The sequence below is a fragment of the Tupaia chinensis genome, unplaced genomic scaffold (assembly GCF_000334495.1).
Source record: "Tupaia chinensis unplaced genomic scaffold, TupChi_1.0 Scaffold000094_1, whole genome shotgun sequence".
NCBI lineage: Eukaryota > Metazoa > Chordata > Mammalia > Scandentia > Tupaiidae > Tupaia > Tupaia belangeri.
This window is the reverse complement of record NW_006159556.1, coordinates 2,701,598-2,716,804: the sequence shown is the minus strand read 5'-3', so window position 1 is coordinate 2,716,804 and position 15,207 is coordinate 2,701,598. Positions and strand designations below refer to the sequence as shown.

The following is a 15,207-nucleotide window of genomic DNA, read 5'->3' as shown; positions in this document are numbered from 1 at the left end:
CAGGAAAGACCCCAGAAGCTATTTTGGAGGCATTTGGGAAGGAAATCTCAATGTTTATGTGCCTTGGAGAAGGCTACCAGAAGGTTCTGCAGAATTCGTGTCTTCTGGGGAGAAATAAAGCTGCGGGAAGGCCAAAGAAAAGCAAGGCCGTGTCAGACATGGGGCCCAGAGTGAGGGCTATCTCTTGTCCTGGTTGAAGCATGTTTACTCCTCGTCTCTGGGGTCAAGCAATAACTTCCCAAAGCACACGAGTATACACACAGCAGTTGGCCCTGAAGTGCCCCCTGCATCTGCTCTGTGGGTCTTGTTTGTGATTTGTGTCTGAAAATAAATACTTTAAAGGTCCTGGACAGCAAACCTGTGTTTTCTAATAGCAAAGCGAGTAGACATTTTAGTTCCTTAACCGTGCTTATTAAACCAAAATAAGAACTTTTTGAATAAGGATCAGGGAAGAGATTTTAGGTTTGGAAGACAAATTATTCTCCTAGGGCCGCCTCAGGAATGCTTTCAAATTCAGCATGACTGATTTAAATGTTTTTCTTCTACTATAATATATTAAAACTTGCTGAAGCTTTATAAGAATATGAATCTCAGAAAATAGCTTCCCAAAGTACAGTTGGTGCCTTTTTTTGATTCTCGTGCATACCAAATTACACAGTAATATGTATAGCACTTAATGCTGACACACAGCAAGCGCCTGATAAATGTTTTAATATATTTATTTTTACAAAATGTTCACACTAATATTCAGTGTTAACCCAAAATAAGAATCTGTCTTAGAGAAGAACATCTCTGTGCCCCTCTTCAAAGAAGGTAACCATTTACGAAAGACCCAATTTATTCCCACTAGCACATCCTAGCTTTTTATGTTCAAGTGTTTCCTATTATCTGTTTTAGTTTCTTAATTTTGCTTCTGAGAAATTACTTTCCCTCTTACCTGTTGTTATTTGTATTGACTAATTTTTTTTTTTTTAAACGAGAGTCTCAGCATGGTAAGAGGAGGGAGGAATTGGAGGAAGAGGAGGAGAGAAAGGAAGGGAGAGAAAACACTCCACAATGGGGCCTGGTCATGCCGTAATCTCTTTTTTTGTAATTCTCCATTCTGTTGGGATTCTGGGCATGTGCATGTGTATCTAGCATATTGCTGCACTGAGACCAGCAGTTGAACCCTGGTCAGCCACGTGGGATCTGGCTGCTTCTGCAGAATGCTTTGCGGTGGTACTCCAAGGTCAATTCAAGAGGGGTATTCTTTACCGGGTATGGACATTGCAGCCCTCCTGCCCCAGCCTCCTAGTTAGCTAGGGTTAAAGGTGTGTACTGCAAATGGACTGTTTAGGTTGGTTTGGGAATCATAAACATGAAGTACATCACAAAGTTCATGGAAAAATGGAATTAAAGTAGGAGTTTATTTTGATGCAAAACCATTTTTAAATCCATACATAGTTTTTTTCATAATATGCGTTTTTTTCATGGTCTTTTTTGGGGACACCTTGTGCAGCCCTTTGAGTCTGGCCTTTTTTTTTTTTTTTTTTTGCTAGCATATGTATTTGAAATTCATCTGTGTTGTGTTTATGAAAACCTGTTCCCTTTTATTTAGTACACTTGCTACTTGTGATGTTTCTAGTTTTTTTGTGATTAGCATAATGCTGCTATAAACATTCATTTACAGGTTTCTGTATTAACATATGTTTTTCTTTCTCTTGGGTAAATACCTAGCAGTGGAATTGCTGGGTCATATGTCAGATGAATGTTTAACTTTGTGAGAAGCTACCACACTGTTTTCCCAAGTGGCTAAGCCACTTTGTTTTTGTACTAGCAATGTATGAGAGTTACAGGTGCCCCACACTGTCATCAACGCTGGGGGTTCTTGGTTTACCTCCCCCTCCCAGTCTAATAGCTGTGTAGTAGTATCCTTCATGGTTGATGATACTGAATATGGCCCATTCTACTTTTTTTTTTTCCTTAGATTTTTACCATAGGGTGTGCATGCTCACCAGAGAGAGGCAGAGACACAGAGAGGTAAAGTTAAAAATCACCTCCAGGGGACCAGCAGTTAGCGTAATGGCTATGTCGCTGGAATCCCATGTAGTCGACCATGGTTTGAGACCCGGACCTGGCAGCTTAAACTCATGCCGGGCGCGCGTGTGTGTGTGCCCGAGATCACAGGAGGAGAATGGAGAAGGGGTTGTGGCATGGCCATCGCCCCTGGGGGGGGTTTCTCACTTTCTATCTCTCTGGCTCTCTAGCGAGCGCACGTGCCCTATAGCGAAAACCTCTCAAAAAAAAAAAATATATATCACCTCCAGGACTCGAACTGTGGTTGGTCATGTGGAAGTCCACAGTGCTACCTGCTGGCCCTCCAACCTTCTTATTCTGTCTTACACTTGTATCTTGTTTGTTAAAGTCTTGGTTTAGATCTTTTGCCTGTTTTCTAAATTGTTTTTGTTTTTTTTTTCCTTTATTTTGTTTGTTTGTTTTGCCACAGGGCATGTGCACGGGCCAGAAGGAAAGGGAAAGTAAGAAATTACTGCACGAGGCAGATGGTCACACCACAATCCCTTCTCCATTTTTCTCTCTGGATTTTGGGCATGCATGGTCATGCGCCCAGTGTGTTCTTCAGGCCACCAGGCCTGGGTCTCAACCTTGGAGTCAGCCCTGTGGGATCCAGTGCCTTAACCACCCATGCCATCTAATGGCTCTGTTTCACTTTATTTATTCATTTTTAAAATTTATTATTATTTATTATTTTAATTTATTATTTTATTTATTATTACTACTTTTTAATTTGACCAGAGACATACAGAAAGAGAGAGAGAGAGCATGAGAAAGCAAGCTGCCAGGTCTAGGACTTGAACCATGGTTGGCCATGTGGGAGTCTAGCACCTTAACTACTGGGACCAGCAGTTAGCATAATGGCTATGTCGCTGGACTCCCATGTAGTCGACCGCGGTTCGCGTCCCGGACCCCGTGGCTTAAAACTCACGCCGGGTACGTGTGCGTGCGTGCCCAAGATCCCGAGAGGAGAACAGAGGAGAAGGGATTGCAGCATGGCCATTCTTCCTGGGGGGCGATTTCTCGCTTTCTGTCTCTCTGTCTGTCTGGCGAGTGCACGCACCCTATAGCGAAAACCTCTCCAAAAAAAGAAAAAGCAAAAAGAATTACCTTTTTAATTATTATTCTTATTATGATTTTTTTTTTTTTTTTTTTGCTTAGAGGGTGCATGCACTTGCCAAAGAGAGTTAAAAAGATGGAGAGAAAGGGAGAGGAGATATTATCCACTCTTCCACACTCCCCCCCTTCCCATGGAGAATGGTCTTGCTGAACTCCTTTCTCTTCCATGTCTCCCCTCTTTTGGATTTTGGGCATATATGAACAGATGCCCGGCTTGTTTCTCAGGCTGCCAGGTCCAGCACTCTGTGAGGTTGGCCATGTGGGATCTAGCTGCCTTACCCACTAGCCCATGAAGTCAGCCCTAAATATTCGTTGTATATTCTGGATACAAGTCTCTCATGAGAGATGTATTTTGCATTTTTTTTCTAGTCCATGACTTGTATTTTAATTTTGTAACAGTATCTTCAAAAAGCAGTATTAAGGGACCAGCAGATGGCGTGATTTTTACGTCACTGGACTCCCACATAGCCGAATGCATCCTGGACTTGGCTTTAAACTCATACCAGGTGTGTGTGTGTATGAGCGTGCCCAAGATCCCAAGAGGAGAATGGAGAAGGAATTGTGGCATGGCCATACTCCCTGGAGGGTGATTTCTAGCTTTTTGTCTTTCTCTGTCTTTCTGATGATCGCACATGCCCTGTAGCAAATTTCTCTCTCTCAAAAAGAGTTTTAAAAAATTTTGACTGAGTCCACTTGGTTAATTTTTATTTTATGAATTCTGCTTTTGGTGTCATATCTAAGAAATCGCTACCAAACCCAAAGCTGTAACTGTTTCTTCCTATGTTCCCTTCCAGAAGTTTTATAATTTTAGGTTTCATATTAGGGCTATAGTCCATATCGAATCAACTTTTGTATAGGTGTAATATTCTTTTCTTAAAAATATGTCTCTTTGACCCAGTACCATTTATCAAAAACACAAATTGTCTTTTCAAAGTTGTCAAAAATCATTTGATCATATATGTGCACGTCTATTTTAGAAATTTGTTTTCTGTTTTTCTATTTGTATGTCCTTTCAAAATAGCACACTTGAGGGGCCGGCAGGTGGTTTGATAGTTAAGGGTGCTGGTCTCCCACATGGCCGACTACCATTCAAATTCTAGACCTGGCAGCTTGCTCTCTTGCTTCCCTTTTCTCTCTTACTCTGTCCCTCTCTGATCAAAATTAAAATAAATAAATAAAGTTAAAAAAAAAGTCTCCTAAAATAACACACTTGATAAGTGTGGCTTTGTAGTCAGTCTTAAATCAGATAATTTGGATCCTCCAACTGTTCTTTTTCAAGATTGTTTCTGCTCCTCAAATTTCTTTGCCTGTTTGTATAAACTTCAGAATCAGCTTGACAAGCTTTTTAAAAAGACCTTTACTGGAACCAGCAGATAGCATAATGGTTGCATCACTGGACTCCCACATAGTTGACCATGGTTCAAGTCCTGTACCTGGCAGCCTAAAACATGCCTGGCGCATGTGCATGCCCAAAATCCTGAGAGGAGAGTGGAGGAGAAGGATTTGTGGCGTGGTCATCCGCCGGAGCAGTGATTTCTCTCTTTCTGTCTCTGTCTCCGTCTGGTGAATGCATGTGCCCTCTAACAAAAATGTAAACAAAAACAACAAAAGCTTTAGTATAGTTTGGGCTCAGACTTTCTAAAACCAATGACAGTATGTACATATGCATGTATGTATGTATGTGTATATATATATATATATATATATATACGTGCGTGTGTGTGTGTGTGTAGTACCTTTTAAATTTATTTGGCTTATTAAGAGTTGTCTCATTTTGTGGGCTTCATAAACTCTAATACGTAATTGAGGTTGCAGTGATGTCATGAATAGTTTAGATGCGCTAGTATGCAATGAAATCTCTTGGGCGTACTGTAACTTCTCATGCAGCTGAAGATGAAAGGAAGACAGAGGGAAGGGATGGCCCTTGGGTGAGGTGTTTGGGAGCATTGTATTCAGATGCCTCTGCCTGTGTGCTAGCTGTTTGGTTTGGACTCAGTTTTGATATTGGAATAATGATCATCTCAACCTCAAAGGGTTGTTTTTTTCTTAATTGATTTTTTTGTGTGCAGTTATTTTTATTGAGCCATAAATCTCATACCATATAATCCATGGAGAGGGTAGCTTTAAATAGGCATTGAAATAATGTGCATGGGAGAACTTACTGCAGTAACCAGCACTCAGTAACACTCTGTAACAGCTAGCGATCATAATTAGAGAAAGGGATACACTGAGAGTAATGCTCATTGAAGTACAGATTAGAGTCCTGTGTGTTAGTTTCCAAGGGCTGCTGTAGTAAAGTGCAAGTTAAGTATCCCATATCCAAAATGCATGGGGACAGAGGTGTTCCAGATTTTGAAGTTGTTCAGGTTTTGGAGTATTCACGTATATACAATAAGATACGTTGGGAACGGAACTCAAGTCAAAATACAACATTAATTTATGTTTTATATGCATCTTTTTTTCTTTTTTTTGGGTAAGTTTGCTGCAGGACACATGTGCTTGGCAAAGAGAGAGAGAGAGAAATCATCTCCCAGGAGGGATGACCATGCCTCAATCCCTTCACCATTCTTTCCCAGGATTTTGGGCATGCACTCACATGGGCCCAGCATGATTTTCAAGCCTCCGGGACTCAAGCAGCAAAGTGAGCCAGATGGGATTCAGCTGCCTTAACCTTCACGCTGTCTGCAGGCCCTCATATACACCTTATGCCCATAGCTTGATGGTAATTTTATGTAGCATTTTTGTATTGTAGCATTTTGATTTCAGCCTGTCATGGGATCAGGTGTAGAATTTTCCATTTGTGGCATCATAACAGTGTTAAAAAATTTTTGGATTTGAGAGCATCTCAGATTTCATATTTTTGGATTAGGGATACTTACCCTGGACTTCAGACTAGGTGGTGTAGACAACAGATTTATTGTCTTCATAGTTCTGGAGGTTAGAAGGTCAAAATCAAGGTTTTTGGCAGGTTGGCTCCTGCTGAGAGCTCTGAGGGAAGGCTTGTCCCAGGTCTCTGTGGCTTTATAGGTGGCTGTCTTCTCCCTGTCTCTTCACGTCATTTCTCCTCTGGGTATGCTTCTGTGTCTAAATTTCCCCTTTCCATTAGGACACCAGCCATGTCAGATTAGGTCCCACTCTGGTGTCCTCACTGTAACTTGGTTCTGTCTGCAAAGATACTCTTTCTTACACATACACACACACACACACACACACACACACACACAGTCATTATGCACACATGCTCTATCATGAATAAAGAATTTTTTAGAGAGATTTTCGCTGTAGGGCATGTTTGCTCCCTAGAGAGACAGACAGACGACAGAGAGACAGAAAGCAAGAAATAACCCCCCGGGGGGTTGGCCATGCCACAGTCCCTTCTCCTCCTTTCTCCTCTTGGGATTTCGGACACTCACACACATGTACCTGACATGAGTTTGAAGCCGCTGGGTCTGGGACTTGGGCCATGTGGGTGTCCAGCAATGTAATTATTATGCCATCTTCTGGCTCCCCCCCCAAATTTTAAATGTACAATAATCTTTAAAAAAATGTCAAATGGGGACCAGCAGTTGGTGTAATAACTATGTTGCTAAACTCCCATGTAGTCGACCACCATTCGAGTCCCAGACCCAATGGTTTAAACTCACGCCAGGTGCACTTGCGTGTATGCCCAAGATCTCAAGAGGAGAATGGAGAAGAAGTGATTGCGGTGTGGCCATCCCTTGGGGGGTGATTTCTCGCTTTCTGTCTCTCTGGCAAGCGCCTGCACCGTATAACAAAAACCTCTCCCCCCAAAAAAGAGAAAAAAGTTGTCAAATGTACAATAATTAATGGTTTTACTTTTAAAATTGAACCCTTGTCCCTTTTTTAAAAAATATTTATTTATTCATTCCTTCATTTATTTTAACTTGACACAGAGAGATAAGGGGAAAGTGAGAATGCAAGCCACCAGGTCTGGGACTTGAACAATGGTCAGCCATATGGGACTGTCCAGCACCTTAACCATCATGCCACCTGCTGGTCCACTCATTAACCGCTTTTAAAAATGAGAAAAGAGAGCCTTATTAGTTAGATACAAAACATGGCAAAGCCTGAATTTGAACCCCAGCTTTTATCAGCTACCCACTGTGTCGTATCATTTGCTGGTTATTTACTGGTATAGATGTGAAAAGTGTCTGCTAGAGGAAACACAAGAATTCAAATGGAATTTTCTGACATATTAGGTTACCATGCTTGATAAGTAGAAAATAAACATCTTTGGGGCCGGCAGGTGGCGTGGTGGTTAAGGGAGCTGGACTCCCACATGACCCACTGTGGTTTGAGTCCTAGACCTGGCGGCCTGCTCTCTTCCTTTCTCTCTCTCTCTGGTCAAGTTAAAAATAATAATAACAACAACAACAACAAATGGAATTAAATAAATAATTCTTTAAAAAAAGAGAAAGTAATCATCTTCATGATGTTTAAAATTTTTAAATTATAGTACAGAAAAGCACAAAGATGACAAACATGTTTGTACTATCCAGAGTAAATAGATTTTCACTTCACATTTTTCTTTTTTTCTTCCAGCTTTGCTATAGGGTTCATGCACTCGCCAGAGAGGGAGAGTGAGAAATCACTCCGCAGTGGGGTTTGCCACACTGCAGTCTCTTTTCCTCCTTTCTCTTTTTGGGATATTGGGCTCGTGCACACACAGACATGCACATGTGCGCACATGCCACTGGGTCTGGGACTCAAACTGCTGAATCGGCTATGTGGGAGTCCAGTGCCTTAACCTTCACGCCATATACTGACCCTACGTGTTTCAATATAAGAAAAAAGTTACTGATACCATCGAAGTTCCTTTAGTATATTAGTCCCATTTAAACATTTAGTCCCATTCCCTTCTTGCATCCTTGTTTCTTACACAGAATTCTCATTCTGAATTTGTATATTCTTTCATGTTTTTATACTTTTTTTTTTTGAGAGGTTTTCGTTTGTGCGTGCGCTCGCCAGACAGACAGAGAGAGACATAGAGACAGAAAGCGAGAAATCCCCCCCCAGGGGGGATGGTCACACCGCAATCCCTTCTCCTTCATTCTCCTCTCGGGATCTTGGGCACGCACGCACACGCGCCCGGCGTGAGTTTTAAGCCACCGGGTCTGGGACACGAACCGCGGTCGACTACGTGGGAGTCCAGCGACATAGTCATTACGCCAACTGCTGGTTCCCATGTTTTTATACTTTTATAATGAACATATATTAAGACAAAGATCTTATTACATTAATGCCTTCATTTTGAAAAATGAGCACTTACGCTTCTCATATATATGTTTAATTTTTACCTCATGAACAAAATTTTGTATCCATAAACATGTTTTATATCCAAACACTTCACAAGCAATTGTTATATGCCAAACTGGGTTCTAAGCACATTTGCATGTATTAACTCATTTAGTTCTTTCCACAGTCTCATGAGTTATGTACTCTTACTCTCCGCATTTTATAGATGAGGAAACTGAGAATGTAGAGTAATTTAAATAATTTGCCTACGGGTCGTTAACTGTAAGGGGCAGAGCTACTACCTTTCATAGGTAGCATTGTTTTCAGTGTTGAAAAACAACTTACATAAATGCTCTCATATTTTACTTAGGATTCAAAAGCTTGGTTTTCACTTGGCATTGTTTGGAGGTTCTATTTACTTCTCTAAATACAGATCAAATTCATTCTACTAAAGTACTCTGTTTCATGGGCTCCATCATATTGCTATAACATCTTTTCTTTGTCCGTTCTCATGTTAATGGATCTTTACTTTTGTTTCTCTGGATTCTCCGTACTACAGGCAAATGCTGCCATGCATGTCCTTGTCCCCATCTTCTGTGCAGTTATTTGACAGTATCTTCAGCTTATTCAAGTGCTAGTAGACTAGTTGGGCCAAAGGGTATTCATATTTTCAGTTTTTCTAGATATTGGTGAATTTCCCCCCACATGTTTATGCCCTGCCTTCTCACAGTTGACATTTCCTCGAATGAGATTGAGTATCCATATATAAAAACAGAGTGCTGACCCACAATCCAGTCGCTTGCCCAGGGAACAACCTCGTGAATATCTGCAGGGAGCAGCTTAGGAAGCCAGCCCGCTCAGGAAGCCTGATTGCTGTCTCTCTCAATAACTTCTCTAATGATCGGTCAGGATTTGATTAAGAACCCACAGCTTCCCTAGTTTTTGCCCCTGAGGACCAAATGTACATCCTAACCAGTCACCTCAAGTGCCCCAGTTTTGGTTAGTCCACCTGCAGCTCCCCGATGCCGACGCCTCCAGTCAGGGCACAGCGGACCTTCCCTTTTGTTCTGTGATCTCTCCCACTCCTTGGCCTGCCTTCGAGTCTCACATACGGCAGTGGCTGACTCTTCTGCTACGGCAAGCTCGGAGTAAATAGCCTTTGCATGTTCTCATTTGGGTGATCTTCATTTATTTCATAGTGCCTATCTGTGGTTCCCTTCCTTTCATAATATACCTTCCCACTCGCTATGTGTGAGGTTCCTGTTCCCCTATACCTTCACTGTCTTGGATATTACATGATTTTTAAATTGATGCCAGTTTGATGGGCGCTTATGGTAATTACTGTCATCTTTTTTTTGCATTTATCTGATGATTAGTGAGATGGAGCCATTGTTTAAGGCACTTCTTTCCAGATGTAGTTAAAAGAGTTTAACATCTAGGTATGCATGTGCCCAGGATGCTGATGGGTTGGGGGGTAAGGAGGAAGGATGACCAAGGCCTGTTGGTGGTTGTCTCTCTCTTTCTCTTTCTGGCACGCACACACGCCTTCTAGCGTTAATAAAAATGAAAAAAAGGAGTTATAAAATGATATTTTAAAATAGGTGAGGATATAGATATCGGCTTTGTTTCCAAAATTAGGGGAAGTACCCTAGAGCTGTTTTAGATGTTTTCTTTTAAACAGAAAAAGTTACCTTAGACTTATCTAAACTGGATTTTAAGCAGGACCTTAAACAAGATGAAAACTGGAGGACCTGCGCTCAGGCAGCAGTGCGGGTCTGCCTGCCTGCTGCCTCCTCTTCCTACCTGGCCTACCGCACCCCAGATCACCTGCAGCACTTGGTAGACTCCCAGGGCTAGAGACGGGGTGGAGTGAAGAGCTGGTGGCTGATATGATGCCTTGGCATGCCTCCTGTAAGAATTCGAGAGATTCCATTGTTCATCGCTCAGCCTCAGTGAAGGAGGAAAACTTCATAAATTTCACCAGGTTTTGAGCTAACTGTGTTGTATTTTTTTGTTCTTCTGGCAGGCAGGAGTTTGTGGATGCTTATGTGAATTATGTCTTCCAAATCTCCGTTCATGAGTGGTACACAGCCTTCTCCAGCGGCTTCCTAAAGGTGTGCGGTGGCAAAGTACTTGAGCTCTTCCAGCCTTCCGAACTGAGGGCCATGATGGTGGGGAACAGCAACTACAACTGGGAAGAACTAGAAGAGGTAAGTGTAGAAGATGCTCTGTTCTCACCCTGGGCAAGCAGCAGTAGCCTGGGCGGGTGTGTCCCCAGCTCAGGCCTGTGCAAAGCCTGCTGTAGTCGGGTAGGCTGTGGAGGTCTCCTGCATCTCAGCAGTTATTTCTCAGTCCCAAATGCATAGGGTCACAGTATTCACTGTAATGTTCTTTCTCTGTAAAATATACTTCTCCCTGTCTATTTTGAATAGACTGCCATCTACAAGGGTGATTACTCTGCTACACATCCCACTGTGAAACTGTTTTGGGAGACATTTCATGAGTTTCCATTGGAAAAGAAGAAGAAATTTCTCTGTAAGTATCAGTACTCTCAAGAGAGCATTTGTTTACATTTTAGCTTTACATATAGTATAGGGTGATAAACTCCACAAGGACAGCTTAAGTCTTTTAATGGTAAAGAGGAAGTAATGAAATTTTGCTTTCTTTCAAATGACATCTCGGATACCACATAGGTTGTTAATCTATGACAGTTGCCTAGCAGGAGGGATTGCATGAAAGGATTACTGATTTTAAATTGTTTTAACAATACTAGTTATTGGGGCCAGCAGGTAGCATGGTGGTTAAAGCACTGGACTCCCACATAATTAACTGTGGTTCGAGTCCTGGACCCAGTAGCTTCAAAATCATAACAGGCACATGTGCATGCCTGCCCAAAATCCTGAGAGGAGAGTAGAGGAGTAGGGACTGTGAAATGACCATCCCCCCCAGCGGTGACTTCTTACTTTCCATCTCACTGTCTCTCTCCAGGGAGTGCATGTGCCCCAAAATCATATTTAAAAAAAATCTAGTTATTTTAAGTATTCCATCTATGAGATAAATTGTTTGGATTAACCTCCCTTATCTCTTTAGCTTTTAAAGAATTTTACAGACTACTCATTGCAGATGGCACTGGGGAGATGTGGTTAATAGCAGCTTCACTGAGACAGCAATTCAGTGCTTTTTAGGATATTTACAGAGTTTTGCAACCATCATACCATCTATTGGGTTGTCAGAAAAGTCATGATGTATTTTTTTATGCTAAAATGCATCTTGATTTTTCCAACGACCCACTATTTTAGCTCATACTCAACACCCTATAAAGAAACCTCTGCACCCCTAAGCTCCCCACGCTTTCCTGCTCCCCCGACTCCCTTCTTTCTTCCCTGTGGATTGGCCCGTTCTGGACATTTCACAGAAATGGAATCACACGCTATGTGGTCCTTTGTGACCACCTGGATGGCATTTGAGAAGGGTACTACCTTGGCAAGGAGAACGATGCCTAGTCTGCATAAACAGAGTCAGCCTTTCAAAATCATTGACAGCTTTCTCTATTTACGCCAGTATGTGATCAGGGTCAGAAATGAGCAAGTAAGTAGTGTAGACGTGGTTTTGTTCTCCCCCAAAATACAGGCTTTAGAAAAGAGACTCTTTTTTCTTCGTAAGAATGAGTATATATGGGGGCCATTGGTGGTGTGGCGGTTGAGGTGCTGGACTCCCATGTGGCCGGCCACAGTTCAAGTCCCGGACCTGGTAGCTTGCTTTCTCATTTTCACCTCTCTCTCTCTTTCTCTTTCTCTCTCTCTTTCTTATGAGCACAAGTGCTCTATAGCAAAAGCAGTAATAATAATAAATAAAATTTGATGAATAATTCTTTTAAAAAAAGAATGAGTATATATGAATTTTGCTGTTTACATGGAGAGGGATCAAAAGAGTGGGAGCTTTTGCACAAAAATTCTTTTTAAAAAATTATTTTTAATTTGCTATAGGGCCCATGTACCCACTAGAGAGAGAATGAGAGAGGGGGTGACCTGCCACAGGTCCAGGTCTTGAACCGTGGTCAACTCTGTGGGCATCCCGCACCTTAACCACCATGCCACTTACTGGCCCCTTGCACAGAAATTCTTAAGAAGAACCCACTTCTCCTCTGCCTGGTTGCATTGTATATTGAGAAGCCATGGCAAGAGCCCAGTGATGGGGTGAGTGAGAGTGTGGGGCTAGGCTGTGACATTTAAGAGGAGCCTGCTTATGGTCACAGTGATTACCTGGAATAAGGCACTTCCTGTTCAGAGCCACTAGGATTATAGAAATGTTTATTAACACTAGAGATTTGAGCAAGAATGTCAATTTATCACAGCCTCAGATAATGGCAGCTTATTTGAAAGTGCTCCTCAACTGATGATTATATCTTTGTGGTAATTTCCAGCAAAACCTACCCTGAGAAAGTTACCGGCGATCAGACTCTCCTGCCAAGTCTGAGTGCATGTCACAGGAGCGAAATGTCTAATCTAATGTCGCTTGAAAATGGAGAGACAGGGAAAGGAGAACAGATAGATCCTCCATGGAACTTGAGAGTCAAGGCAGCCAAACTCAGACCCTTGGACTGAGAGGAAAACTTGGGGTCGTGGAGGCTTTGGTCTTGTCCTGGTTTCCCCCTCAGGTCAGCTCCTTGTTCCCGTGTCAGTAATTCCTTTCCGCTTCGATTTTGTGGAAGCTCACGAAACTTATGCAGGCACACGGCTGACTGGGGGCACGTTTTGCTCGAGGGCGTTTCCGGGAGTCGTTTGGCTGGCTGCACACTGGCACTAGTTGTACTTCTTGTGTGCGCCACAGGGTGTCGTGCCTTCCTCGCTGTGGCGGGGAGGACAGTGAGCTCAGCTGCCGCTGGCTTGGCTGTCAATGCCGTTTCCCTCTCTCCCCAGTGTTCCTGACAGGCAGCGATCGGATTCCCATCTACGGCATGGCCAGCCTGCAGATCGTCATCCAGTCCACGGCCAGCGGGGAGGAGTACTTGCCCGTGGCCCACACTTGCTACAACCTTCTTGACCTCCCCAAGTACAGCAGCAAAGAGATTCTGAGCGCACGGCTGACCCAGGCCCTCGACAACTATGAGGGCTTCAGCTTGGCCTGAGGCTCCCCAGCTTGTCGGAGCTTTTCCTTCCTCCCTCAGTGTCCACATTGAGGCCTATACAGAAAATCCTGGGGAGTGATTTCTATTTTTTTATTGTATTCGTGGGGTGGGACTTTTGAATCCTGAACCTGGTTGATGTGTTTCTGGGGGTCGTAAGCAGTAAACAATCATTTTGGAAAATCAGGGGTTGGGGATGGGGTAAAAACTGGCTCTTGTAAGGGAGGCGTTTTTGTTTGTTCTGTTTTTGTTTGAAACCAGACTACCCAGTGTTCCTTGCACTTGTGAGTGTGTTGCACTCTGCTGGCTGAAAGTCACTGAGTTTTTAACTTTCATTTTCCCGACGCCCCTCCCAGCCTTGACCTAGGCTCTTAATGCTTCCTTGTCTTTTCCTCTCATTCTTCTCCGAGACTGGTCCTTTCGACCTGCACGTACAAAACTTCTCCTTTCTCTCTGCCCAGGAGATGCCCTGGTCTGTTGCGGCCTGCCCTCCCCTAAGGGAGGAAGGGACTGCTTCAGAAACTCCCAGCCCCAAAGAGCTGAGTCCGGGTCCATTACTCTGGCAAACTTGAGACTTGACGGAAGCCTCTGTGAGCGCATCTTACTTCTCAGAGCCAGTTCCTGAGGGAGCCTGACCGTCCTGGCTGTGCCCGTTCCCCCGACCTCCCTGACGTGTGCGGGGCTAGCGCTGCCACCGAGCCTCATTCAGTTTTGCTGCTCAGCCTTGTCCCTTTGACAATAGGTGAATGACAGGCTTCCCACCCATCCTATGACCTTCATCTTGCTTTTGGAGCCAGTTGTATTAATTTTTTAAAGAGTCTCTATAATATATTATCCAAGGAAGTAGTTATAATACATTTCTTGTCTCTTTCTCTGCCATTCATATCTTCTACGCCTTTCTGTTTCCTCCCTTTTCTCCCTTCCTCCTCTGTTCACTGGACTTTCTTCTCTTTCCTCACTTTCTCCCATTCTTTGTCAGTCGGCTTAATGCTCTCTTCCTGTCCTCTCCCTCTAGTGGATGCATGCATATTATTATTTTTTTTAATTTTTAATTTATAGAATTTCTATTCCTATTTTATTTGCTCTCTTCCCTAATTGCTAAGACTTAAGGACATTCTTTACTATGGAACTTCTGTTTATCATGTTTGAAATGTCTGTTTACAGTGGGATTTCAGGGGGGATTGTGTTTAAGTCAAATATATGTATTTCAAAAATAATGACATGCTCAGCCTTCCTCATCATGGGATAAGAAAACTCTACATGATCAAAGAATCCATGTAAGCCTAATTTTAAATTCCTAGTAACTAGAAAAAAGACTTATTTATATAAAATGAAATATTTATGAACCGTGATACAACAGCAAATCTCAATGAAAGATTGTAGATTTTTGCTTTTTCTTTTTGTTTTTAAAACTTATTCCAATTGCTAAATTGGTAGTTTTTCAGTCTTTATAAATATGAGATTAAAAAAGATATACAGTTATATGAAATGTTTATTTTCTATGTGTGTGCATATAGTTCAATATTATGCAATAAATTTGGTGTTTTAACTTAAAGCTATTTCTTATTTTGCTTGCAGAATGGGCAGCTTACTTTCAGTAGAAGCATTAGGTCATATACCCAAACAACCTAACATAATTTCAGATTTGATTCCTG

The 15,207-nt window shown here is 42.4% G+C and overlaps 1 protein-coding gene across 1 annotated transcript in view; it reads left to right on the top strand.

The window, feature by feature from the left end:
* The window catches only part of HERC3 (HECT and RLD domain containing E3 ubiquitin protein ligase 3), a 129,745-nt gene extending 114,559 nt beyond the window's left edge, over positions 1–15,186 (top strand). The window contains exons 23-25 of the mRNA XM_006143249.3: positions 10,454–10,637; positions 10,860–10,962; positions 13,347–15,186. Of these exons, the coding sequence (XP_006143311.1) occupies positions 10,454–10,637; positions 10,860–10,962; positions 13,347–13,555 (496 nt within the window). The 3' untranslated portion in view covers positions 13,556–15,186. The remainder of the gene's footprint in view (positions 1–10,453; positions 10,638–10,859; positions 10,963–13,346) is intronic.
* The last annotated feature ends 21 nt before the right edge of the window (positions 15,187–15,207 follow it).